At 44.0% G+C, this 27,839-nt stretch overlaps 1 protein-coding gene across 1 annotated transcript; it reads left to right on the forward strand.

Annotated features, from left to right (window-relative positions):
• Window positions 1-3,146: 3,146 nt before the first annotated feature.
• CKB (creatine kinase B) lies at window positions 3,147-27,839 on the forward strand. Its single transcript, XM_077467598.1, has 8 exons — window positions 3,147-3,273; window positions 7,356-7,560; window positions 15,203-15,357; window positions 18,995-19,127; window positions 21,897-22,068; window positions 25,098-25,221; window positions 25,988-26,177; window positions 27,456-27,839. The coding sequence occupies exons 2-8, from the start codon at window positions 7,368-7,370 to the stop codon at window positions 27,632-27,634; spliced, it is 1,146 nt and encodes a 381-aa protein (XP_077323724.1). The 5' UTR covers window positions 3,147-3,273; window positions 7,356-7,367; the 3' UTR covers window positions 27,635-27,839.

The raw sequence follows: 27,839 nt of genomic DNA on the forward strand, positions 1-27,839 counted from the left end.
TTAAATGCCACGAAATCGTGTGTATTGTTGCTGACCATGTCCATCCCTTTATAACTACAGTGCCCCCATCTTCTGATGGCTCCTTCCAGCAGGATAATGCCCCATGTCACAAAGCTCCAATCATCTCACCACTGGTTTCTTGAACATGACAATGAGGTCACTGTCCTCCAATGGCCTCCACACTCACCAGATCTCCATCCAATAGAGCACCTTTGGGATGTGGTGGAATGGGAGATTAGCATCATGGATGCGCAGCCAACAAATCTGCAGCAACTGTGTGATGCTATCATGTGTCACTATGGAGCAACATCTCTGAGGAATGTTTCCAACATCTTGTTGAACCTATGCCAAGAAGAATTAAAGCGGAGCTCCCCCCAAAAGGGGAAGCCCCACTTGTTCACACCCCTCCCCCCACCAATTTGGTATTTTTTTTGGGGGGGGGGGAGGGGATACCTGTCAAAACCAGGTACCCACTCCCACTTCCGGGTAAGATCGCCTCACAACGACCACGGCGATCTATGGCCCCCTCCTCCTTCCCCCTTGCTGCCTTCTGGGAAACACACCAGCCCCAGAAGACGGCGGGACCAGAAAGCACAGTGCGACTCGCGCATGCGCAGTAGGAAGCAGGCTGTGAAGCCGGAAGGCTTAACTTGCTGTTCCCCTTAGTGAAGATGCCGACACCTGCACCTGGGGCTGATGGACGGATCAGCTTCGGGTGCTGACATTGCGGGCTCCCTGGACAGGTAAGTGTCTTTCTATTAAAAGTTAGCAGTTACAGTATGTGTAGCTGCTGATTTTTTTTTTTTTTTTTTACAAGCTGGAACTCGGTGGCGGCTGGTGCTATATATATATATAATTTTTTTTTTTTTTTGGGGGGTGGGGGAATGGAAAACAATACCCCCCCCCACGTCGGTCAGATGGATCCCCTGCACCCCCCCCCCTCCATTGGTTGGTCACCAGCCTCGCACTTGCCCCATCTAGGTCACGGGCAGCGCTTCCCCTGGGCGGTGGCTTCACCTGGCTTCTCCTCCTCCTCCAATACGATCGCTTCTCCTCTCAGCCAATCGGGTCTCAGGACCCGCTTCCTGATTGGCTGGGAGAAGAATCAGGAAGACAATAGCGAATATTAATTTGCTATTGTCACTTAACTGGGTGGGCTCAGGGCACAACGCTTTGCGCCCCGAGCCCACCCTTTTTTGAACCCAATTAGAAACTCGGGCTATAATCACATGCATCTAACAAAAAATAAATAAAATAAAATAAAAACCCCATTTAAATCCATGCATCCGCCCTGCATGTAGATTAGGGACGGGGGCATGGATTGGGGGGGGGGGGGGGGGCTACTGCTGGAACTCCTCTAAGACAGTTCTGAAGGCAAAAGGGGGTCCAACCCGGTACTGGCAAGGTGTACCTAATAAAGTGGCCGGTGAGTGTATTTCCACACCTCCCAACTTTTTGAGATGGGAATGAGGGACACCTATCAGCAAAAGTATACAGGCACAGGACACACCCCCTGCCACACCCCCTTAAAGGGGTATTGTACAAAATAATCAAGATTGGTTAAACCCACAAGGGCTTTTTTTTACCACTTCTATTCATTTATATTGGCTTCTGGAATTTACAAATATAGCAATTTAGAAATCAGATGAAAGGTTTAGCACTGGAGAACACTTTTTGATTGATAAAAAGTGCATTTTATATAAAACTATATAGATCAGACCAAAATGAGGGACAAATGCGGAGGAATGAGGGACAGAGGGACATCGCTCCAAATCAGGGACAGTCCCTCGGAATCAGGGACAGTTGGGCGCTATGGTGTTTCAATGACTTCGTCCCGTTATTTTGGGCTGGAGTTCTGCTTTAACTGCTTGCAGACCAGCCGCCGCAGTTTTACTGCGTAAGGTTGGCTCCGCTGCGCAAAATCGCGTTATTGTACGTGATCTTGCGAGGCTTGTATAGCAGGCACGTGCGCGTGTGCCCGCTAAGAGCTCCGTGAGTCCGACCGCAGTTCCCGCGGACTTGATATCCGCGGGGATACCCACAATCATCTCACGGAGAGGAAGAAGGAGGAAATTCTGATGTAAACAAGCATTTCCCTGTTCTGCCTAGTGACAAGGACACTGATCGGCTCTTCCTGTGAACGGGAGCGGTGATCAGTGTCACACACAGCCCCTTCCCCCCCACAGTTAGAATCACTCCCCAGGACACACTTAACCCCTACAGCACCACCTAGTGGTTAACCCCTTCACTGCCAGTCACATTTACACAGTAATCAGTGCATTTTTAATCGCACTGATCGCTGTATAAATGCGAATGGCCCCAGAATAGCGCCAAAAGTGTCCGACGTGTCCGCCATAATGTCGCAGTCCCCATAATAATCGCTGATCGCCGCCATTACTAGTAAAACAAAAATTTTTTAATAAAAATGCCATAAAACTATCCCCTATTCTGTAAACGCTATCACTTTTGTGCAACACAAATAAATAAACGCTTATTGCGATTTTTTTCTTCTTTTTTTTTTTACCAAAAATATGTAGAATACGTATCGGCCTAAACTGAGGGGAAAAAAATGTTTTTTATATTTTTTTGGGGGGGTATTTATTATAGCAAAACGTAAAAAATAATGCGTTTTTTTTTCAAAATTGTCGCTCTATTTTTGTTTATAGTGCAAAAAAATAAAAACCGCAGGGGTGATCAAATACCACCAAAAGAATGCTCTATTTGTGGGGGGGGGGGGACATCAATTTAATTTGGGAGCCGCGTCGCACGACCACGCAATTGTCAGTTAAAGCGGCGCAGCGCTGAATCGCAAAAAGTGGTCTGATCAGGAAGGGGGGTAAAATCTGAAGCTAAAGCGGTTAATATTATAGATTTTTATTTTTTTTGGTGCCATTTTTCGAAGAATTCGGTGACAGGTTCCCTTTAACATGTAAAGCCTGCAGATCCCCTTGGAGGTGTGACAGGTGACAGGTGACAGGTGATTGGTGCGCATTGGTTCTGCGGGGTCGTCCCCCCCCCCCCCCCCAATCAGCGGCACGTCCCGCACAATGCAGCACAGACCGAGCATTGCTCTACGGGATCCGCCCCCTCTCCGCCAGGCCATCCAATCCAATGAATGGAATAATAATAGCAGCCAATGGCAGAGGGGGCAGCGCACACTATATAAAAGCGCTGGCAGCCTCTTCTCACTCACATCCCTCCAGGTCTGGGGAGTTGTTGTGTTTGGGAAGCTGCTTAAGAATCTTTTTTGTTTCCTCCAGTAAAACACATCTGGTGAGTACATCACCCGGAGGGGAGCAGGGTGCACCCTCCATGTATTAGTCTGCATCGAGGGGGGGAGCAGGGTGCACCCTCCATGTATTAGTCTGCATCGAGGGGGGGAGCAGGGTGCACCCTCCATGTATTAGTCTGCATGGAGCAGGGGGGGGGAGCAGAGGGTGCACCCTCCATGTATTAGTCTGCATGGAGGAGGGGGGGGGGGCAGAATGTGCACCCATCATGTATTAGTCTGCATGGAGGAGGGGGGGGAGCAGGGTGCACCCTCCATGTATTAGTCTGCATGGAGGAGGGGGGGGGAGCAGGGTGCACCCTCCATGTATTAGTCTGCATGGGGGAGCAGGGTGCACCCTCCATGTATTAGTCTGCATGGAGGGGGAGGGGAGCAGGGTGCACCCTCCATGTATTAGTCTGCATGGAGGAGGAACCATTTGCAGATTGCATAGAAGCAGCGCTGTGCAGTCATCTGGGGTGGGGGAGGGGGATGACTATAGATGGATGGAGGGTCCTCAGGGACAGCTCATGTCCTTGGGATGTGTCCCTGTCCTGGCTGGGGCGTTGCAGCACAATGGCAGTGCATAGCGATGAGGATGGGACTGCTGGAGGAGGAGGGACAGGGATGTCTGTGCATGGGATGCCTCTGCTCTGCTCTAATGGATTGCCTCCAGCAGGGAAGGGGTTAATGGAGTGTGTTGAAGTTTGGCCGGCTCAGTGCTGCCCCCTGCTGGCCGCCTTCTTCTCATGTCACTGCTGCAGCCTCTGGGATGGGGCCAGCTGGGCATGGGATGACTTATTACTGCTGCAGCATCATCATGTCTACTACTGGGGGGGGAAGAAGAGAGTGCTATTAACCGATCATTAATGTGGTTTACTACACTAGACTGGGCTTATTCAGGTCCTTCTGAAAATGCTAGTTGTCTGGCTGCCGTGAGTCGCTGACCTGGAACAAGCATGCAGATGGCGAGGTCAAAACTCGCTATCTGCAGCAGTCCCCACTGGCTGGAAACGGAAATGCAGAAGCGTGGCAGCCAGGCAGTGGGCATTTTCAGAATGGGGAAAGTGTGTCTTGTTAAGGAGCAGCTTTCCAGTTGGATGTGCACAGACACATACCGGCAATACAGATTTTAGTCTATTGAATGCAGTTTGGGGAAGGATGGACTGGGTGGGTTTCCTGCCCTATGTGATCCCATTTACCAAACTGTTCAGTACCCCATTGAGACAGTTGATGCCCTTTTAGTTCATCCTTCGTTTGCATCTTGATATGACCACACATGTTACAATCTGTGCGGTCTTCTTGCTATTTTGGTGTGTGTTAAAAGTATGTATGTATGTATCCTTCACATTGTATAACTTTGATAAATGATCTAAAGGAGGTTGTATTTTAAGTATGTGAATGTGTGGTAGTAGGCAGACCATAAATGATACAATCTGGTTGTATGATCTCCTTGAGATCTGCCATCAACTATGCAAAGGCCCTGCCTGTTTTCATACAGAATGAGTTGTTGGTTTGTCATGAGAGAGGGAGAGAGATAGTGGGGGGGAAATAATTCTATCTAGAGGTGATTGTATAGAGCACGGTCACCTTCTTTATGCTAGCCATACACTACATAATCTGCTTCTTCATCCTCCTCCTTTTTTAGATCTACCACCGACCTATGTAGTGCAAGGGCCTACCTGATTTCATACAAATGCACTGAATTTGTTTAGGCTTGTTCTTGTATTCCATACATATTTTTTTTGGTTTAAATCTAAATGAGATCCGATTGTATGGCCGGCTTAATCGCTCGCACCCTATAGGGCATTGGGTTGGGATATCAGAGCTGTCCGCTCAGGGAAGTGCAGAGTAATCTGGTTGCGCCGAGGTTCAGCACACGACTTCCTCTTGGACATTAATATTGAATGAGTCCATCCATCTACCTTGACAGCTAATTTGGCTTTTGAAAGATTGGAAGTAATTGATGCAGCTCGTTCTTGATACTGTAAATTCTAAGCATTCTCTTTAGATGCTATAGCCTATTGGGCTGCGATGGAACTACAAGTCACAGCATGCCTTTGCAAAATATATATATAATTTTTTTTTTTTACCACAGACCAGCAATGGCGGCATACTTTTTTTTTATTGACCTTCAAGCTACAAACGTGTAGCAATGGGATTGGCAGGCAGAGTGTACAGTGCAGACTTCCTTAATCAGAAGATGCCGAAGTGCAGTAACTTGTATCAGTGATAGGAAGGAGATGCAGCCTATGTCATTGTCTATAAAGCCTGACATATGCAGAGCTATGAGTTGTTTACATTAAGATATCATTTATGTGTGTGTGTGTATATATATGTGTTTATATATATATATATATAATCTATCTAAAAAAAAAAAATTTAAATGTAGTATTAATATATAACATTATTCTGTGACAGTTGTATGATTTTTGCGGGAATATATTATAATATAAACGCATGACTTTCTGCCTGAAAACAAAAATGCTCAGGTGCTTAAGTAGTTTGAAATTTCCCGAAAAGGGATTCAATGCTTGACCCCCAAACCCCCCCCCCAGGATTGGTACCTGTTCACACCTATGCATGGTGTTACTTAAAGCTCATCGCCCCCAAAAAAGTGCGAGCTTCTTTTGGGGCAGAGTGTGCATTTTGGCCCTAATACGTTTCAATACGTGCATCTGGGGGAAAAAGGTGCCAAAGTCTGTTCGCCCTAGTAACCTGCTTTCCATGAGCTAAAAATAAATGTGCAATGCCTAGTAACTAGTTTTCTATTGGCTTAACAAAAAAAAATACAAAATAAAACCCCACTGAAGTCTTAACAAATGCCAAAAAAAAAAAATGCCTGCACAAAAACCCACCAAAGACGCTCGGCTCGAGTGTGAATGGGGACCTAAGACATGGTTGTAGAGCTGATGCATGCCATATTTCAGATAGTGGGTTGCTCCGCTCTCTGCCATCCTGGGTTGTTCGCCACCAGCCAAGTGGTCTCCAAACTGTGGCCCTTTGCTTGCAATTTTTCTTCCCACCCCCCCACCCTGACCTCAATAATTGAGCACAATTGACCTCCACTGTAGTAGATGTCTTTATATTTTATACCAGCTCTGTATAAGTTGGGGTATCGCTTCTAAGCCCTTGTACACACGGTCGGACATTCCGACAACAAAATCCGTCGGATTTTGTCCGAAACTGGTGTTGCATACACCCGGTCGGGCAAAGTTGTCGGAAAATACGATCGTTCAGAAGGCGATGCCGTTAGTTCCTTTACAACGGGACTACGTTCAGGCTAGTAGCCAATAGCTTTGGTCTTGTAATTTTGATCTGAGCATGCGTGGCACTTTGTCTGTTCGGACTTTTCTACTAACGATCAGGGATCATGTTGTCGGAAATTTTTATAGCCCAGCTCTAAAACTTTGTCGGTCGGATATTCCGACGGAAACAGTCCGCTGGAGCCCACACGCAGTCGGATTATCCAACAACACGGTCTGATCTTACATTTTCCGTCGGAATGTCTGACCGTGTGTACAAGGGCTTAGAGGTGGTTGTTGGCTATTCTATAGCTTTCCATGGTATATATATATATATATATATATATATATATATATATATATATATATATATATATATATATATATATATATATATATATATATATATATATATATATATATATTATAAATTTTTTTTTTTTTTTCTGTGTAAAATTTGTGACCTTGGAGGAACTCAATGTTGGCAGGCCCCGAAAGACTGAGCTTTGCCCATCTACTAAATGAGTTCTGAAACTTGTAATGCCTGTGTTCCTGCATTATACCCTTTATTTTTTTTATTTTTTTTAAATCTCTAAGAATGCACAAGCCTGTCATGTTGCAGGCAAAAATCAGGTACGGTTTATGACCAATCTTGTATCCTTAAGCTTTTCCTGAAGATCATGGGAGATTTGGTTTGCCGGTAGCCATGTTGTGGCCTAGATTTCCTGTTCCAACATCAGCTTGCTCCAAGGTCACCCCCCCCCCCCCCCCCTTTTTTTTTTTTTTTTTTTTTTTTTTTGTCCTATATCTGTTAACACTTTTTTGTTCTGTAATTCCTGCAGTAAAGTGCAATCATGCCTTTCGGCAACTCCCACAACAAACTGAAGCTGAAGTATAGCGTGGATGACGAGTTTCCAGACTTGAGTTGCCACAACAACCATATGGCCAAGGTGCTCACCAAAGAGCTGTACGCAAAGCTGAGGGACAAGGCGACACCAAGTGGATTTACCGTGGATGATGTCATTCAGACCGGGGTTGACAACCCAGGTAAAAAAAAAACGCACAGATTGTTTTATCTTTATCCACTTTGCCATCTGTTCTACCTCATTACTAGAAGTGCTGAGCTGTCAATGTGACTAAAGGCCTTGTGTGGAGGTCTTATTAAAGGCAAAGGCTAGCCGTCTGATGGCTCGAGATGGGAAGATTAATATTTTTAAATCATTTGACTCGTGGTTAAGAGACCACATTGGTCTTCCTCCATACTTCATTTTCTCTATCGGGACCTGCAACAGGATTGGCCATCAAACGGACCGTACCAGAAATCTAGGAAACATATATTCTACAGGGGTTGATGAAGGCAATTTTATGAACGCATCATATGCTAATGCCTATGGTCTTTGTATACCAATATCTTTCACTACAGTGATTTGATATTCAAGTTTGGAGTTTAGTAGAGGTCTGAGTTGGTCTTGGAATTTTTAGTAGAGGGCTGAACAAAACTGATCTTTGGCAGAGACTCCAAATCAACTTTACGCTGCAGCTAGACCCATAGCCAAAAGGGAAGTGAGGACATCTCAGCAAATCAACCACTTAAGCCCCGGACCTATTTGCAGCCAAAGGACCAGGCCCTTTTTTTTTGCAATTTGGCACTGCGTCGTTCAAACTGACAATTGGTCGGGTGACGTGGCTCCCACACAAAATTACTTTGTTTCTAGCGCCAAAAAAAAACAGAGCGACAATTTTGAGAAAAATGCAATATTTTTTGCTATAATAAATATCCCCCAAAATATCTAAACTTTTTTTTTTTTTTTTTTTTTTTTTTTTTTTTTTTATTGTGATGGGGAAATTTTTGACACCTTTTTGGAACCATTGTCATTTATACAGCAATCAGTGCTATTTAAATGCACTGGTTCCTGTGTGAAGGAGTTAACCACTAGGGGGCAGTGTAGGTGTGTGTGTGTGTGTGTTTGTTGTAGGGGGTGTGGCTTGGCATGTGATGTCACTGATCGTCTTTCCCTATAAAAGGGAACAGACGATCGGTGACAGCCACAGGGAAGCACGGGGAGAGGTTTGTTTACACAGACCTCTCCTCGTTCATCTCTGTGACCCGATCATGGGACACCAGCAGCGATCGGGTCCACTGTTCCCATGGTCACAGGACCAGGTCGGGAGTGCGCTGCCGGCAACGCACTCCCGACCCACGGCTGGGTACTTAAAAAGCAACGTACAGGTACGTGCTTGTGCCATTCTGCTGACTTGCATCGGCGTGAGGCGGTCCTTAAGTCGTTAAGGGACTTTCTTGAGGACCCCAGGTCACCAGAACTAGTGTCCCAATTGGAAGATTTCTCCTATTTTCTGGGGACAACCCAAAATTTTGGATTTTCTTTTACATTAAATGATGGGTAAGCAAATCAAATGGAGGGTGCATCTCTCGAATGGGGATGCAGACGGCAATAAAAACTGACCAGTGTTCTAGTCCCTCTGCTCTCTAACCAAAACTTTAGCCTTTAGTTACTTTAATTACCAGTTGTACCCATTGGGAAGATATTTGTGGGGAAATGATAGGTGGCAATATGGTTGTGTATAGTGTAAAAAAAAATTTAAAAACCATAGGTGATTGCATCTACAGATCAACATGGAAACCAGCCAAGCTTGGCTTTCTCATTTGGTGACCTGAAGAAGTCGGACTGTACAAGCAAAACCATTCAGTGGGTTATAATCTTTCCAACCTTTTTTTTTTTTTTTTTTTTTTTTTTTTTTTTTTTTCCCTTTGCTGCTTTTTAAGCTGATACAAAGGTAGTAAACATTAAAAAAAAAAGCAATATGGTGATCATCTACTATATTTTGGTAAAGGGCAAAAAGCACTCTTGGTAAGGGGGAGCAGATTCTAACCTGTACAGGTTGTTTTGATTGTAAAGGTAACCTTGCCTGGCCAGTCATTAAGAGGCTTTCCGCAGAGGAGTTCAGACCTGTGCAACAACCACATGGCTAAAGTCTTAACTTTTGATGTGCTCAAGAGTTTGAGGCAACAGACTGACTTCCAGTGGCTTCACATTGGATGATGTGATCCGAACTGGGGTAGACAATCCTATTAAGAGCGTGCATGGATTGGAAAGATTAACTGTTCTGTTGCTTTCATAGAGTGGATGAAGCCATCATTGTGACTGGAATGAAAATTGGCGCCATCTTTAAAACCTATTAAACTTGTGTGTGACATGCTGTAGTGAAGGGCAGCTTCTTGCAGACCAGAGGAAGGAGTCGTGTATTGTGACCTCCATAATGGTGCAAGACTTCTCCCTAGACTTCTTTGGATCCATAAAATTGGGGGAGGGGAACCTTGATTTAAGAGTCGCACAAACCAGTTTGTGTGGTGGTTTCCCATTTCCAATCCAAAAGTGTGTGGGGGTTAGAACCTCATATTTTTACTGCTATCCAAGGCTCCACTCAAAAGTTTCTCCTTATAGTGCCATTTTATTTCCACCCAGTCAAGGAGTGAGGGGTTATATCCAGCAGGAACATGTGTGGCTTTCCTAGGGGAAGCCTAGAGCCCCATAAGCCCTTTATTTATTTATTTATTTTTTTCTGTACCTGTTGCAGATTTTTCCTTGCTCCTGTTTGAGGTTATCAGGAACTGAGTAGAAACATCCCAATTAAACCTTGTACTGTAATAAAGTGCGTTTAACCCTTAACCACGCTAACTATAAATTGTTTGCTAGACACCACCTACCTTGCTGAACTTCCCCCCCCTTTTTTTTTATTTTTTTTTTTTTTTTTTTTTTTTTCAGCTAGTTGCCTATTGTGCTAGCCAAGGTGCTTCAATATCGATGGCTTGGAAAATTCTGAACACCTATTTAGCCAAAGTTCTGACCTTGTTTCAGGTCATTGACTTGCTAAGTACTGAGGCTGTGGTGATGCCAGGGCAGCTAGTGGTAAATCGGACGAAAGATGGTCAGAGATCGTCTTTGGGAGGTCAGATTAGCCATGGAGCAGAGAAGGGAAGAGGGCGTGTGACTCTTGAGCACCTACCTTCATTCTGGAAGTCCACTGTATAGAAAGGTTTGAACGTGTAAGCAGTCCTTTGCCCTGAGAATTTACCCCATAGGTCAGATCCTTGCCTAGTTTGATTGTATGACCCCTGTCCTTCATAATGCATTACAAAGGTCAGAGGTGTGCACTAACCTACTGCACCCATACAGCTTTCAATGATGTACAGCCCCTGATTGATGTGGGGTACCGCTGCTCTACTTGGGGGTTTTTCTAGGTGTCTCTACATCTACTATTGGCAAGAGTTTACTTCGCACATTGGTTCATATCACAAGATGACTTCTGCCGCTCCATGCAAGCTGTGGAGTTAATTGCTGTGCAGTTTGTAACTTCAGGAGTGTTGGATGACTGTACCAAAAAAGTGGCAATCGCCCACCCCCCCCCCACACCCTATAACTAGCCTTTGCAGTAATGTGCACAAGGAAGGGCAATGCCCATCCATAAACTTAAAAGATTTGCCAGCCTGCAAAACAACCAAATTGACCCTGTCTAACAGTCTTCATCAACTTTTTTTTTTTTTTTTTTTTTTTCTTTTTGGGGGGGGGGGGGGTGTTTAGGTGTGCCTGGAGGGAGCTCACCCTTCTGAGACTCAGTGATGCACGTGACACCAAGCAAGAGCACAACGGTGGCGAAGGTGTCCTGTGCACCCCAAACGAATCAACCAGCAGTTCAAAAAAAATGGCAACTAGCCTTTGCACATGGAAGGCCAATTTACCTGCCAGGCTGAAAATGGTTTGTTGCTCTTCCATGTGCACCTTACTATAAAGGTTGTAGGTTGAATTGGGTATGGGGGGGGGGGCACACTGGATGCCTATGCTGCCATTATTCTCGTGCTGCGAGTTATTATTATTATTATTCAGGATTTATATAGCGCCAACAGTTTGCGCAGCGCTTTACAATATGAGGGCAGACAGTACACTTACAATACGAATCGATACAGGAGGGATCAGAGGGCCCTGCTCGTTAGAGCTTACAATCTAGAAGGGAGGGTCAAGTTGAAACAAAAGGTTTTAACTGTGGGGGGATGAGCTGATGGAGAAAATGAAGATACAGTTAGGTGGGGGTAGGGTAGGCTTCTCTGAAGAGAAGTGTTTTCAGGGATCGTCTAAAAGCTAATAAAGTAGGAGATAAGCGGACAGATTGGGGTAGGGCATTCCATAGGATTGGGGAGGCTTTGGAAAAGTCCTGGAGGCGAGTATGGGAGGAGGTGATGAGGGAGCTAGAGAGCAGGAGGTCTTGAGAGGAACGAAGAGGACGAGTAGGTTGGTATTTAGAGACTAAGCCAGTGATGTAGCTGGGGGCAGAGTTGTGGATGGCTTTGTATGTAATTGTTAGTATTTTGAATTTAATTCTTTGGCTGAGCGGGAGCCAGTGGAGGGATTGACAGAGAGGGGTAGCAGACACCGAGCGATTGGTAAGGTGGATGAGTCTGGCAGCGGCATTCATAATGGATTGAAGAGGTGCTAGACTATGTAGAGGTAAGCCAGTGAGGAGGGAGTTGCAGTAGTCAAGGCGAGAGATGACCAGCGAGTGAATTAAGAGCTTTGTTGTCTCATTGGTTAGAAAGGGGCGTATTTTGGAGATGTTGCGGAGGTTGAGGCGGCAAGATTTGGACAGTGATTGGATGTGTTGCTTGAAGGAGAGTTCAGAGTCCAAGACTACACCTAGAATCTTGGCATGAGGGGATGGGCTTATGGTTGTGCCATCAATTTTGACAGTGAGATCAGGGGAAGGGGCATATGGGGGAGGAAAAATTATAAGTTCGGTTTTGGATAGATTGATTTTGAGGAAGTGGTGTGACATCCAGACTGATATTTCTGATAGTAAATTAGTGATACGTGAGGAGACAGAGGGAGTGAGCTGAGGGGTAGAGAGATAGATTTGGGTGTCGTCAGCATAGAGGTGGTATTGGAAGCCATGGGAGGCTATCAGTTGACCCAGAGAGGAGGTATAGATTGAAAATAGGAGTGGTCCAAGGACAGAACCTTGGGGGACCCCAACAGAGAAAGGAAGAGGAGAGGAGGAAGTAGAGTTGTAAGAAACGCTAAAGGTGCGGTTGGATAAGTAGGAAGAGAACCATTGTAGAGTACGGTCACAGAGACCAAAGGTGTGGAGTTTTTTGAGAAGGAGGGGGTGGTCAACTGTATCAAAGGCAGCAGAGAGGTCCAGGAGGAGGAGTACAGAATAATGTCGATTGGTTTTGGCCGTTAGTAGATCGTTTGTTAGTTTTAGGAGAGCAGTTTCTGTGGAGTGTTGGGGACGAAATCCAGACTGAAGGGGATCAAGAAGGCCATTATCAGCGAGGTGGTCACTCAGTCGGTTGTAGACCAGACGTTCGAGTAGTTTGGATAAAAAGGGGAGCAAGGAGATGGGGCGTAGGTTGTTAAGATTGGATGGGTCCAGTGAGGGTTTTTTAAGTATGGGTTTGACAAGTGCATGTTTTAGAGAGTTGGGGAAGATGCCAGAAGAGAGTGAGAGATTGAAGATGTGAGTTAGAGAGTGTAGCATAGAGTCAGAGGGTGAATGTAGCATTTGCGAGGGAACAGGATCCAGAGGGCAGGTGGTAAGGTGGACATTACCAAGTAGTTTAGCAACTTCGTCTATAGTGGTGGGGTTGAAAGAGGGAAGTAATGATTGTGACTGTGGGCATGAAGTGTAAAGCGTGGGGGGTATTAGAACAGTAGAGATCTCTGCGCGAATTGTATCAATCTTCTGTTTGAAGTGATTAGCAATCTCCTGGGCAGTGAGTGAGTTGGTGGGTGGAGGTGGTGGAGGACGAAGTAGAGAGTTGAAAGTAGAGAAGAGTTGACGGGGGCGGGATGATAGGTTGCTGATGAGAGTGATAAAATAGTTCTGCTTGGCAGAGAGGAGGCTAGAATTGTAGTTTTGGAGGGCAGATTTATATTGGTTGAAATCTCTCTGAGACTTGGTCTTGCGCCACAGGCGCTCATGAGCACGACTACGTTTTTTCAAACTTCTAGTGACATCTGTTTGCCAAGGTTGAAGGGGTCGGGGCTTGATCCTGTGTGTGGTGAGGGGGGCCAGAGAGTCCAGAGAGGCCAGAAGTGAAGTGTTGTAGACAGAAGTGGCTAGGTTGGTGCAGGATAGGGGTGAGATTTTGTCGTGGAGGTTGTCAAGAGCAGAGTAGAGAAGGGAAGGCTTGAGATGACGTAGGTTTCTGCGGGTAACTTTAATGCGGTTGGAGGGAGAGGAGGTGAAGGAGAGGGAGAGAGTGAAACTAATAAGGTGGTGATCAGAGAGAGGGAATGGATAGTTAGAGAGGTTGCATGGAGTGCAAAGGTGAGAGAAAACGAGGTCAAGGAGTTGAGGGTAGGGGTTGCATGCATGCATCCCTGTGCCTTTTTTAGAGGGTTGAGCTCCCAGGCACACATGCCTTTGCTCTATCCACTGCTATATGTGCTCCAGCTTGGGAGCCTCTTAAAATGGTTAAAGCATTGTTAACTCAAAAAAAAAAAAAAAAAAAACAGAATTTTATTTTAAGCATGTTGCACAGTGATTGTGCTGTGATTTGGCACCCTGTGATACCTGGCTGATCCTGCCTAGCTATAGCCTCTCCTCTGCAAACAGACCACAATCATGGCTGCTGAGCCCTTGACATTGTGGTCTGTTTGCATGCCTCCATTATCCGCAGCCTGCTTCTGTCGTCCCCCCCCCCCCCCCCCCCCACTGTGTCAGCACCCACTCCTGCTGCTCTCATATTTCATTAAACATCCCATCTGTGCCCTAATATAGCAGTAAATGTGTCTGTGTTGGCTAAGATGCTTATCTGTATCTACCAGCGCGGCTTCCAGCACTCATCTGCCTCCTTGGGTCTCCTCTTTCCGACTTACAGTTCCAGTGGGCTGAGCGCTCCCACCATCAGCCAGGAGGGAGAGGGAAAGCGGAGTGCCAGGGAGCCACACTATTGGGTAGTAAATTTGCTTAACAGTGTGGCTCCCTGGCACTCCGCTTTCCCTCTCCTCCCTGGCTGATGTTGGGAGTGCACGGCCCAGCCCACTGGAACTGTAAGTTGGAAAGAGGAGATTCAGAGGCATGCTGTGTGGAGGGTATATTATATATATTTTTTTTAATTTTATTTTTTCTGGCACAGGTACATTTTATTGCTTTATTACAATGCAGATTTATAATATTTTTAGATTATAAAAATAATACATTTATATATATATTTTTTTTTTTTTTTTTTAAGACCACCGTTTGCAGAGGAGCCTTGTGGGCACTGCAGCTTATGCATATATCTGAAAAAAATGTGTGCAAATAAAAGTAATGCAACTATTGGAAAACCACAGCGGTCTAACAATTCTTTTCCCAAAGGTTGTAAATGGCAGCTTTACTCTGTGACCCAAATGAAAGTCAATTGTGATCATAATGTGGTGTTTACCAGCTTAATGTTTAAGCCAAACTCTTACTTTGCTCATCCCAGCTGAGGCATTGCTCTGATATTCAATACTGGGACATTTGGCTGTCTTTTTTTTTTTTTTTTTTTTTTTTTTAAATATGGATGTGCATAAAGGGGGGAGTGTCTGCAAAGTTTGGGGATCTCCCTATGTGTTGCTCTCTCTTCTACCCAACTCCTTGGGTTGTTGACAAGTGTTTCTGTTACTTAAGATGTGCTGTGCTTATTCAGGCCACCCTTATATTCTGACCGTGGGAGCTGTCGCTGGGGATGAAGAGTGCTATGATGTGTTCTGCGATCTGTTTGACCCCGTCATTGAAGACCGACATGGTGGTTATAAGCCAGGAGACCAGCACAAGACTGACCTGAAATCTGAACACTTGAAGGTGAGTGTTTTTAATGTTGCTGCTTATAAGCAATCTCTGTATGTGTATAAAAATGTTTTTATTTATTTTTTGCTAATAGTGGCCTTGATACTCATCTGCTGTGCCAGGCAGGTACGTCTAGCAGCAGCTGATTACCTAGTATTAGGGGAGGCTTATTTATTTTGCAGTTTTGAGGCTTTAAATGCAGTTCCAGGATAATGGCTACACGTGACGTGCAAATGTAATGTTTAACCTCCCCAATATTTTTATAATGCTGTTTGGATAGTTTTAGGCATCACACTCCTGCCACACTGAGCAGTGAGGTAGATGAATACCTGCTTTAACTCTGCAGCCTCCAGTGTCCTCTTTCCCCTTCCGGCTAGATGGTGAATTGGTATCTGTCTAAAAGCTAAACTGAAAAATAACCCCCCCCCCCTTCCTTGTGGGGGGGGGGGGGGGATTGTTAATCCTTGGGAAATAGTGATGTGCATTTCGAGTTGGCCTAGATTTCTGTATATTTGAAAATGTACCTATTGGGGCTTATGTGCCTTTTGGCAATTGTGTATGATATCTCTCTGATAAAACATAATTCCAGTTTCCAGCTATATTGCTATCTTTGGCTGTGTAATGACCAGCACTTTTCTGACAACATGCAGACATCCTCATGTTGCAATTGGACCTTGGAGTCCTAATGGCTGAAATTTGATGCGTATCATTAGCTTCTTCCTGAACGTAAGTGCATCACAAGAGAACAAGCACAGCTAGAGATAATCTTGGGGCTCATTACTGCATTTTGCCTTGCCTGTAGCCTTGTTTTTAAAAATCTCCAGTCTTGCCAACTACAGTAGTAATACATTCTAGTGTTTTCTACATAATGGTAATTGTGGGTCTTTCATTGGGTGCAGTGAGACTATAATGTAACACAAACTACTAGCGTCAAGGATATACTGCCAGTAGAGTAGGTGCCTGGAAGTCGTCAGCATGAGCAGTGCAAGTATTCCAGCAGTAAGTGGTAGAATGATGTGTGCTGTTGCAAGGCCTGACTTCTGCTTCCCTCTTGAGATAAAGAGAAGCAAACCAGGTTCCTTCAATGGCTCTTCTGATCATGGTAAATGCGGCGCTGAAAGTATGGGAAGAAGGGGGTATATGTGTTCAAAAATAAACTTTCATCTCTACCCTCAGATCAGTGGTGGATCTCAAAAGTTCTTAGTCCTGACTTAAACTACTCTTGAAAAGTCAACACATCTAGATGACTGCAGCCCTTTATCTGCCTGGTTTAGAGAATCCAGTCTTGCTAAGCTCGACTGCTGTATTTGGAGTGTGGAGACAGGAGAGCAGTGATCTGGCTAAGATGTTCACTTTCCACAGCCTAAGTCCATAATTCTAGCTGGTAACTCGGAACGCATCTTGATACAAGTTCTTTCTTGCACACTGACGCCTCTAAAAGTGCTAATGCATTTTGGCTTGTAACGCATTTGTAAGCCGAAATGCATTAGCACTTTTGGATTCTGTGTTGGTAACCAATAAAGAATCTGTATCGAGAAGCTTTCCGAGTAGCTATTGGGCTTTTACACCAAATCTTTTAGTTGCATAGTAGGTGAGGTTGAAAAAAATCTCATAGGTTGGATTTGTCTATGTCAGTATTACATTTGTATATCCCTGTATGTTGTGGCCATTCAGGTGCTTATCTAATAGTTTCCAAAAACTATCTGCCCTGAGACCACAGCCTGTGGAAGGGAATTACACATACTTGCCGCTCTTACAGTGAAGAACCCTCTATGTAATTAAACATCTTTTCTAACTTTAATGACTGGCCATATGTCTTGTTAAGCTCCCTTCTGCAAAAGCTTTTTTATCCCTATTGTAGGGTCACCAGTATGTTATTTATAAATTGAAATTGTGTCTCTTCTCCAGAGAGAATAAGTTCAATGCTTGCAACCTTTCCTCATAACTAATATCCTGCAGATTCTTTATTGGCTTTGTTGCCCTTCGTACTTGCTGCATTTCCAGTACCACCTTCCCAAGGACTGGTACCCAGAACTGGACAGCGGTGCGGCCAGACCAGAGTATTGTACAGTGGGAGAATTATCGTTTTTTATCTCTGGCGTTTAATCCCCTTATTGCATGCCAATATTTAGTTTGCTTTGTTAGCAGTAATTTGGCATTGCATGCCATTGCTGAGCCAATCTACTAGTACCCTCCATCCTAGATGTAGTTGTGTATGTCCTGTTCAGATGGATTGAACCCATCCTTTAAAAACTGCACTTGTAGTTTAGGACAACTGTCCTAAGCAACCTTGGTTCAGGTGGGATGGTGGATGTGTACAGATATACTACTGCTTTAAAATGTAGGTTCCTTATGTTGCGTGCATCTATATGTACAGTATTAAGTGTGGTGCTAGATAACCCTTTTAGGCTGGGGTCACACCATTGCAAATTGGAGGCGGGTTTCCCACCTCCAATTTGCAATAGCAGATTTTGACCGGCTCTTTCAAGCCAGTTCACATCTCCCCAGCAGGTTTTGGACAAATCCTATTTTTTTTTTTTTTTTTTTTTGCCATTTCAGGTCCTAATTCAGCCCAAAATTTGGTCTGAAACGGAACCAGGATGCAGCGGACCTCCTGCTGCGGCTCATGTATGAACCCAGCCTTAAGCATTTTGGTTGCCTGTTCTAGTGGTACGCTGGTCTATTTTTATAATTTTTTTTTTTTTTTTTTATTCACTGGATGGGCCATGTGCTGCTTTGCCCTGGTATCACAAAATATGATAAATGAGAGATATATGTATTTTATTTTTGTATTTGAGAAAAATGGCTCCTATAGGAAATCTAAACCCAAGAACAATGTAATATTGCCGCTTGCTAGATCTTCGCTGTATTAGAAACATTTCGCCTGGTAATGGGGGTTGGTGACCCACTAATTCTCCTCCTAAGGTGACCATGCTCACTTCTCTGCTGTATCTGTGGAGGAGCTCATGGACAGGACTAGTAGTGAGCAAATTGAATGTGTTTGGGCCATGCTCTTTAGCAGTACAGCCAAAGCTTGTTGGGCTGTGGCTCATAGGAGTGCTGATTGTTCTGCACTCCTGTGACCTGTTTTCAGCAGACAGCGGGCTGAAGCCTGCTGATGTCTCAGAGCTGGGCCAGGCTCAAGCAAGCTCACGACAATGAACCTGGCTTGGCCTCTCGGCAAGCCACTGAGCCTCCTGCTCCTGCCACCTCCACAGCCCTGTGCTGCAGTAAGAGAGGAGGGGGGGCTGAGAACCTAACAATCAGGGTTTGCTTGGCTCTGTGTTTGGACAGATGCAGCATCAGACCTATGTGGCATCCACCTATGGCGAACCTTGGCACCCCAGATGTTTTGGAACTACATTTCCCATGATGCTCGACTACACTGCAGAGTGCATGAGCATCATGGGAAATGTAGTTCCAAAACATCTGGGGTGCCAAGGCTTGCCATCACTGCCCTAGGGTAAGTATAATAAAAAAAAAAAAAAAATATATATATTCCTCTTGACCAGGAATGTTACTGTTGGAGAAAATCTTTTGTTGCCCTTTAAAAAAAGTTCTTCATAAAATGGTTCCCTCCTTGGTCGGCAAACTATACATTTCTAAAGACTGGATTTGGCCATTCACTTTTTTTTTTTTTGCCCACATTTAGGGTGGTGATGACCTGGACCCAAACTACGTCCTTAGTTCCCGTGTTAGAACTGGCAGAAGTATCCGTGGTTTTTGCCTCCCACCTCACTGCAGCCGTGGGGAAAGACGAGCCATTGAAAAACTCTCCATTGAAGGTAATCCTTGTGAATAAATGTTCTGCCTTGATAAAATATACTATACTGAGACCTTTCCATAAGAAATCTATAAAGGAAGCAGGTTAAGGGCATTAGGAAGCTACAAGTCTTAATGTGACAGTAAGTAACAAAGGGCATACTAATGAGCAGTGTTCCCCCCGTAACTTTTTATTGCCTGATGATCCTGCCAGTAGATCTTATTTAGCTGCATGCTTACAGTACAAGTAACTTATTTCCTATCTACCTACTGGAGGTTGCCAGAATTCCAGCAGTGTTCCTAATTCCAGGGCAGCTAATAGTGCATGATGCTGCAGTGCTATAGTATGCCCTGGTACTAGCATTTTACTCGGTCAACATAAGAGCTTCTTGGGATGGACTGGTGCCTCAGGGGTGCCAGGCCATGGCAATTCTAGTAGTAGGCGCTCTTGACCTCCACTTGCTGGGGCTTGGAAGTGGTCCAGATAGCTGATGTCAAAGCTCTTGGCAGATGCAAACTGCCTGTTATAAGATTACTAGCACCATAACATTCATTCTAGTGATGGCAATGAATTGAGGGATTGGTAGTTGCTTTCTGCACTAATCATGCAGCAGTCTACCCAATGACGGCAGCGCTACAGCCATTAAAGCTTCCCTGAACCTGAAAACAAAATACAAAGACGTTTAATAGTATGGAAGAAAGGAGATCGGGCGGGGGAGTCTGATTCAATAAAGCACCTCATCCATGGATTACTATAGAAGGAATGGTATTGGGGGGGGGGGGAATAGGATTATTGCGGTGCCCATTTATCTAGCAAGCAAAGAGATTTGGTTGAATATAAGAATAACAATGGATACAAAATATTTAGAGTACATAATTAAGGAGAACATTCTTAAATACAGTAAAATGGTCAAATAGACCAAAGTACAAAAATACGTAGATTAAAATACACGTCTACTTGGTTGAAAGTTATTTGATGGTCAGAAATGTCCCAACATGTTTTGCCATTAAATAGCTTCTTCAGGGGAACCAATACTCGACCCAAGAAGAGGTGAACAAAAGGAAACCTAACTCTTAAACAAAGTTAATTATTATATGCTGCTGGGCCGTTAAATAAGATTGAATCTAGTACTTAATGCACCCAAGTATATTAAGTAGATGTGTATTTTAATCTATGTATTTTTGTACTTATTTATTTAATGCAAAAAAAAAATATTTTTTTTTTCTCAATTATGTACTCTACACAAATTTTGTATCCATTGTTATTCTTATACTAAACCAAATCTCTTTGCTTGCTAGATAAATGGGCACCACAATAATCCCATCCCCCCCCCCCCCCCCCCCCACAATACTATTCCTTCTAACATTTAATAGTATATTTTGCATACCAAAAGGAAGCAAATGAGAAATGGGGCGTTTTTAAATTTGGTGTTTGCTTTTTCAAGTGTGGATGGTGTTTAAATGTACTGTGAAGTAACAGACTGGAGCACATTTCAGACTTATCTATTGTAAACCCTTTTAGGGAAGGGAACCCCCCCCCCCCCCTCTGGAAGATCCAATGAATACCTGTCTGTATATGGTCATGTTACATAGTCGGTCTTGGCTTATGGCACAAACATTCTTTCCTTTCTCTAATATGGAATAAGATGTGTTCTAACATACAGCCAGATATAGTAACATGAGTGCAACAATCCATATTTGTACTGTCACTTGTATTTCTAAAGTCCTCAAGGGGGGGGGGGGGGGGGAGATCTTTTAACATTTACTGAAGTTGTAATCTTTTTGTGCAGATCATCTTCTAAGGGAAGGATCCCACTAAAAAAATATTAATTTGCAATTTACCCATAATTGATCTTGGTTAATAATAATAAAAAGCTTAGCTTGCTCAGATTTAGCCTTTCAAGGGCAGTGCTTACATTTTTATATAAGGGAGTTTCCATTTTTAAAGTGACCCTAAACTCGGGTTGTAAAACCATCTGTTTAGAGTTGCTGGGCGCAACAGAAGGCAATGCGAAGTCCTTTCTTGCTGCTGTGATCCATCTCTCTGTTGGAGGGTTGGTATGCTAGTTCTCCATGGTCCCCACTGTATGTTGGAGCATAACCACACTTTTATTTTTTTTTTTTTTTTAATCACTCGCTCCCAAAACTGACTATGGGATGTGTTGTGGGTATAGAGCAGTGCATATAACCGTAATGAACATGCAGTGCTCATTCCAAACCGGATCTGAAAAGAATTGTTCTACATAGAGATGGCCTAGGCCAGGGATATGCAATTAGTGGACCTCCAGCTGTTGAACTACAAGTCCCATGAGGCATGTCAAGACTGACAGCCACAGGCATGACATGCAGAGGCATGTTGGGACTTGTAGTTTTGGTCCTCTAATTGCATATCCCTGGCCTAGGCTATAAGAATGCTAAGACCCTGAAACTGAACTGCAGCACAGTGGTCAAGACCATACAGCCATTTAACAGGACAGGTTCCACTCAGAACAGGTCTTGCCATTGTCGACCAAAGAAGTTGCATGCACGTGCTCAGCATTGTATCTAGAGGTTGTCTTTGGGAGATAGACTGCCCCCCCCCCCCCCAAACCTCTGCAGCACTTATGCCTATCAGTGCTCAGTAAGGGGTGTACTCTGGCAGCTAAATATGTCAGCTCGGCACAGTTTACCTATATGTAGCAAGGTGGAGGTTAACAAGCCTTCTGTAAACCAACAGGTCAAGTCCTCTGTGATCTGTAATCTAGTGTTTGGCTGTGGCTGGCGCCTTATATAATGGATATTTCTGTTTCCAGCTCTGGACAGCCTGGATGGAGATCTGAAAGGAAAGTACTATGCTCTCAAGAGCATGACTGATGCAGAGCAGCAGCAACTCATCGATGATCACTTCCTGTTTGACAAGCCGGTATCTCCCCTGCTTCTGGCCTCAGGGATGGCCCGGGACTGGCCTGATGCCAGAGGAATTTGGTAGGTGTCCTGACATTTCCTGTGGAAGTGAGTTGTAATGTCCCTTTTTTGGATGGGGAAGTAGCATCTTGGCGACAAGAATGTAGAGGTCACCAGGGACTAATTGTCATGGCCCATCAGGAATCTAGTAGGGCAGCCAACACTCTGTGTATAGCTTATCCATGAGCCAGTAGCTTTCAGCATAAGGGAAAGTGTGTGTTGCCTAAGTGGTTAAACTGCTCTCATTTGCAGTTCAAAGTTTGTTCCTTTTTTAATCTAAAAGAACCAAATGTTTATCTCAATGTTCTAATTTTTTTCCAGCTGCTTTTTTCCTATATTTTTTGTTTTTACAGCTCTGAGCAGAGACCAGTGTTCTATCTATTGGTGCCCAGGAATGCGCAGAACAGAAGGGGGCTCCAGTTGATTTCCCAATCAACTGGAGTGACATCACCAGAGCGCATGCACACATTGTAGGAGGCTTTTATCGATCACATGTCTGAAGTCTGGCTGAAATTTGCCATTCTGACATTTATTTATTTTTGTCCTGTGTCTCTGTGGATAATATCTCACAGGGTAAGGACTTGCAGTTGGGGGGGCAGTAAAACCCATGTTTTTCAGTGCCCCACAATGGTTTCCTTTTTATCTGGAAAGGGAGTGACCAGGGTATACACATGCCATGGCAGGATTTAAACTGTGCTCAGTGGGCACCAACTGCCGAATGGGGCCTCAGTTTCAGCAGGGTTGTCCGGCTTTTAGGGGGTGACACAGCTGTGAAGAGTTGCGCCACCTGTCAAATGCTCTGAGCCTAGGTTCACACTGTGATATCGCATGCCAAATTGGCATCTATTGCCAGCAATGGCACCATCCAAATCGTTGCAGAACCAATTCCCAAAAGTAGTTTTTGTACTGCTTTTGGTGACTTTGTATGCAAAATTTTTTATTTTTTTTTCCAATGGACATCTGTGCATGCGCAGATGTCTCTGAAGTCAGACTGGCGTGCGTGTATGAAATCATGTGAGTTCAGCTGAACTTGCACAACTTCAATCACACAGCAGTGTGAATCCAGACTGAAGAGCATTACAAATGTAGATCACCCTTCAGAGCACCACAAATGTATACCAGGTCCAACTTTGAGGTTTGCCATTTACGGCTTCCTGCCCAGTCGCTTAACAAGGTCTCTATACCTCAGTAACAGAATTGGCTGTCAATCATGGAATGATCAGGTACCATTCCTGCTGGCCCCCAATCATTATTAAAGACCAGGAGCATGCTTTCAGTAAAGCTCATCCTCTTTTCTGCCACACATATGCCTTATGTGGATGTCAAGAGGTTAAAACAAACTGGATTCTGCCATGCTTGTCTGACTTTTTTTTTTTTTTTTTCTGAATACAAGGCAAGTGGAAAAAATTAAACATTAAATCTTTTGCATCTGGTAAGATGTGGAATATCTTTTTCTTGGCATGATGGTTATTCTATGTTGGCTGTTCTGAATAGTTTCGGTTGTCAGTACTTTGCAGTAAGAGCAGGAAGTGTCACTTCTGGAGTATCTCGAGAAATCTCTGTACAATGCAACAGTTGTTGAAGCCTTTAGTCTTGTTTGCCTTGTGCTGCTTCAATCTCGACTTCTGAGCAGAACACCCACAGTTTGAACTGTAAGACTGCCTGTCTGGTCAAATAAAATCTATACCAATAGAAATGAGTGATCAGGAGCACTGACATCTTGCTACATCATTCTGGGTTTATTAAACCCAACCAGCACCCTAGACTTCTTGTAAAAACTTCAAAGTTCTAAAGCAGGGGTCTCGAACTGGCAGCCCTCCAGCTGTTGCAAAACTACAAGTCCCATCATGCCTCTGCCTGTGGGAGTCGTGCTTGCAACTGTCAGCCTTGCAAAGCCTCATGGGACTTGTAGTTTTGCAACAGCTGGAGGGCTGCCAGTTAGAGACCCCTGCTCTAAAGAATTGCAATACACTTTTGCCAATGCATGTGTAGGAGTCCTTGGGGGTCTAAACATCATACTTTTGAGTCCTCATTGTTCCCAAACCTTTTTCTACAAGAATATGATGTGCTGGTGACCTAATCTATTGATGTAAAAACTATTGTACAAGGCACAGTATGACCCCCGCTCCAGGATTTTAAATGACGGACCAAATGTATAGTAAATATTCATAATGGTTCAAATAACATATTTTGTATCAGGTTCATCATAAAGACATTACAAAAATTGATAGACCTGAAACTTGGCTGCCCTGTACAGAGATTGATGCCTGACATGTTTTGGACGATGGCATCCTTCCAGCACTTATTGTCACCTATAACATTCCTTGAATATAATGGAAACTGGTACAGCAATATAGAAAGTGGGTGTGTGGATAGCTAGATACTATTAAAATTACACTTTTTAAACAATGGTTTACATGCTGAACCCAAGGTTCATAGAAACGGGCCAAAAGGTTCAAAATGATTACAATCTACTGCTGTACACCATGCCAGCTGTTGGGCATTGCTGCATCCACAGATGCTTGATTCAGGTTTGGCATGACTACATATTTTAAAGGCGGGTGCTGTGTGGTTTACATGATTAGCGCTTGAGACTCTAATTGGCTGGGCCCACCCAGTTGTGGCACTAGCAAATTACAATTTGCTATTGTCCTGCTTCTCTTCCCAGCCAATCAGGAAGCTGGTCCTGCGACCCCCCCCCCCCCCCCCAACAGTCATAAGACTCCCAATCGGGTCTCAGGCCTGCTTCCTATCCAGCCTGGAGGGGAAGCAACAGCCCCTGCGCTTTCCTTGGCGAGCTGCAACAGCCACCTCCAGGAGCCCCGAATCCGGCACCTCCCTGTCCTCAGAAGGCCATGGACCCGTCCAGGAGGGAAGTGTGAGTGAGGGAGCCAGGTTTGCTTGCAATTTCCCCCAAAAAATATTGAGCACCTGCCGCCACTGCCAATGATTATTCTGGTGGTCCGTCCTAATGCTTTAAACTGACGTAGGACTGCTTGCAGGTTATGTGTTTCCTGCTTCTAATGAATGCAATGTGTACTTTCTCTAAGGCACAATGACAGCAAGACTTTCCTTGTCTGGATCAATGAGGAGGATCATCTCCGTGTCATCTCCATGCAGAAGGGTGGAAACATGAAGGAAGTCTTCAAAAGGTTCTGTGATGGCCTTACAAGGGTAGGTGATCAGATGCAGTATAATGGTGTCTATTCTATGCATTGTTCTAGTTTATCATAGAAAGATAACAATGCTGCAGGAAGGGGGGGGGGGGGGGGGGGGATTTCACAATTTTGAATATTTATAAAGAGTGATGCAATGTAAGATCATGCAAAGCAAACTTGTATTGGCGGCAACTTCCAGTTAATCAATTCTCCCCTCTAGTGGTCACAAGTAGTAATGCTTCTCCTTTAAATTCATCTCTTCTGAACTTGAAGCACCAGCCTGCACACATTATGCACTGTTTAATGTGTGGTTTGCATTGTGAATGGCAGTACAATGTATTGATAACCTTGCACTGTGTGTTTGGGGTTGTGTGGGGTTTATTTTATTTTTTTTTTTTTTTAAGAATCTGAATTTAAATGTCATAAACCACAGGGTGTTGCAACATTGACATGCTGTGCCTTTGCACAGAATAAAGCATACATGCTGCATTTTTTTTTTACACACTACACCTGTGTGATCTGAACATATTGCAATTGTGCATTTTGCATTGAGCCTACATTTTATCAACAAAGATGCAGGAGAAAGTTCTTTCTACATACTCGTTCTAAACAAATGACTCAAAAGTGTTGAAGCAAGAGGGTTGGGATTTCAACTAGTGTTTTAACACTTTATCAGAATTGGTCATTGTTGTTGGTACCTGGTTCTGCAATTTTTGAGTGTATTGATTAAATCTTGGTATTGGCTTAAAAAGAAAAACTGCCCTTTTCTTCTTCTCTCCCAGATTGAATCTCTATTCAAGGAAAAAGGCTTCCAGTTTATGTGGAATCAGCATCTTGGCTACATTCTCACCTGCCCATCCAACCTTGGAACTGGTCTCCGTGCTGGGGTCCACATCAAGTTGCCAAACCTGAGCAAGCACGCAAAGTTTGAAGAGACCCTGAAGAGGCTCAGACTGCAAAAGAGAGGAACAGGTAAAGACGGCAATTTGTGCAGAGCTTTGGGGGAACCATAGTCTCCTTGGAATACATGCATAGCATTTTCTTGTCATGCCAAAAAATGGCATTCAGGTAGTTCAAGTGGAGGATTCTTGAATGAAGATCATTGGATATGTTGAGCAGTTTCTGGAGGGCGAGGTGTGCACAGGCCAGATTGTAACCGACCTCTTGTCTACATGATAGCTGTTCATGCAAGACTTGACAATTTTTCTTCAAAATGATGCTTTCAGCTGAAGGTCTTATGACCAGAGGAGTTCTGTTCTATGTATGGGAAACACTGGGTTACTTTTATACTGAGATGTGTCAAATGGCTGATTCTGTGAAAGCCTTTAGCCTAAGATGGCTGGAAAATGAAATGAGTGGACTGTCCTATAAGCCAGTGTATACAAGTTGAGCACCTTTCTTGTATGATGGGATGTACAGGACTGAGAACAATCAGCTTTTTCATATCCTAATCTATAAATGGCTGTCTTTTTAGACTGAAGAATAGGATATATATAATATATATATTATATTCTACTGCTGAAGCAGTTAACATTGTAAGCCCTTGTACACACAGTCGGAGATTCCAACGGAATGTGTCCTATCGGACCGTTTTGTCAGATAATCCGACTGTGGTTTCCGTCGGAATATCCGGACCAAGTTTTCCAACTTGTCCATAAAATTTTCCAACAAAATGCTCAGATCGGGCCTACTCCGACGGACAAAGTGCCACGCATGCTCAGATCAAATTCCTAGACCAAAGCTATTTGCTACTAGCCTGAACGTAGTCCCATCGTAACGAAATAACGTCATCACGTTATGTACAATCGGATTTTCCGACAACTTTGTCCGACCGTGTGTATGCAACAGTTTTGGACAAAATCCAACGGATTTGGTTGTCAGAATGTTCAACCGTGTGTACAAGGGTAATACTGCATTACAAGTCCATTGAAATGTGACTAAATACTGGTTGTGTATAACAATACAGGCAGCATGCATGTCTATACTTGCTAGGCACCAATTTTGTATTTGTAATTTTTGCAGTTATCTTTGCGCAATCTACTGGTACTTGGCAGACACAGTGGTCAATTGTGTTGCTAGACCACATAATTGTCATTAAACCCTGCCCAAACTACCAGCATTACTTGCTGTGTTTGATTTCTTTCAGATCTTACAAATGAGCAAATGTGTGGCACATATCTGGACTGTGATTTCTGTATACTGTTTAGTACTAACTCCCTTTTTTTTTTTTTTTTTTTTTTCTTGCACTAGGTGGAGTTGACACTGCAGCAGTTGGGGGAGTCTTTGATTTATCAAACGCCGACCGTCTTGGCTTCTCAGAGGTGGAACTCGTTCAGATGGTGGTTGATGGTGTCAAACTTCTAATAGAAATGGAAAAGCGTCTGGAGAAGGGCCAGTCTATCGATGACCTCATCCCAGCACAGAAATGAATGCACTTTAATGGCCATGCGCTCTAATTTATTGGATAAATAGCCTCACTGAGACCTTTGGGACCCAACTCCTGCTTAGTAAATGTAGAAATGTCTTCCATCTGTTCATGGTTTTTTTTCTTAGTTTTTATTTTTATTTTATTTTTTTCTTGATGGCTGCAATGTTATGAAAAAAATAGAAATAAAACCCTGGTCTTGCCTCGAA

This window comes from Lithobates pipiens, unplaced genomic scaffold (assembly GCF_037356315.1).
Source record: "Lithobates pipiens isolate NorthernLeopardFrog02 unplaced genomic scaffold, aLitPip1_a1.2 Scaffold_57, whole genome shotgun sequence".
NCBI lineage: Eukaryota > Metazoa > Chordata > Amphibia > Anura > Ranidae > Lithobates > Lithobates pipiens.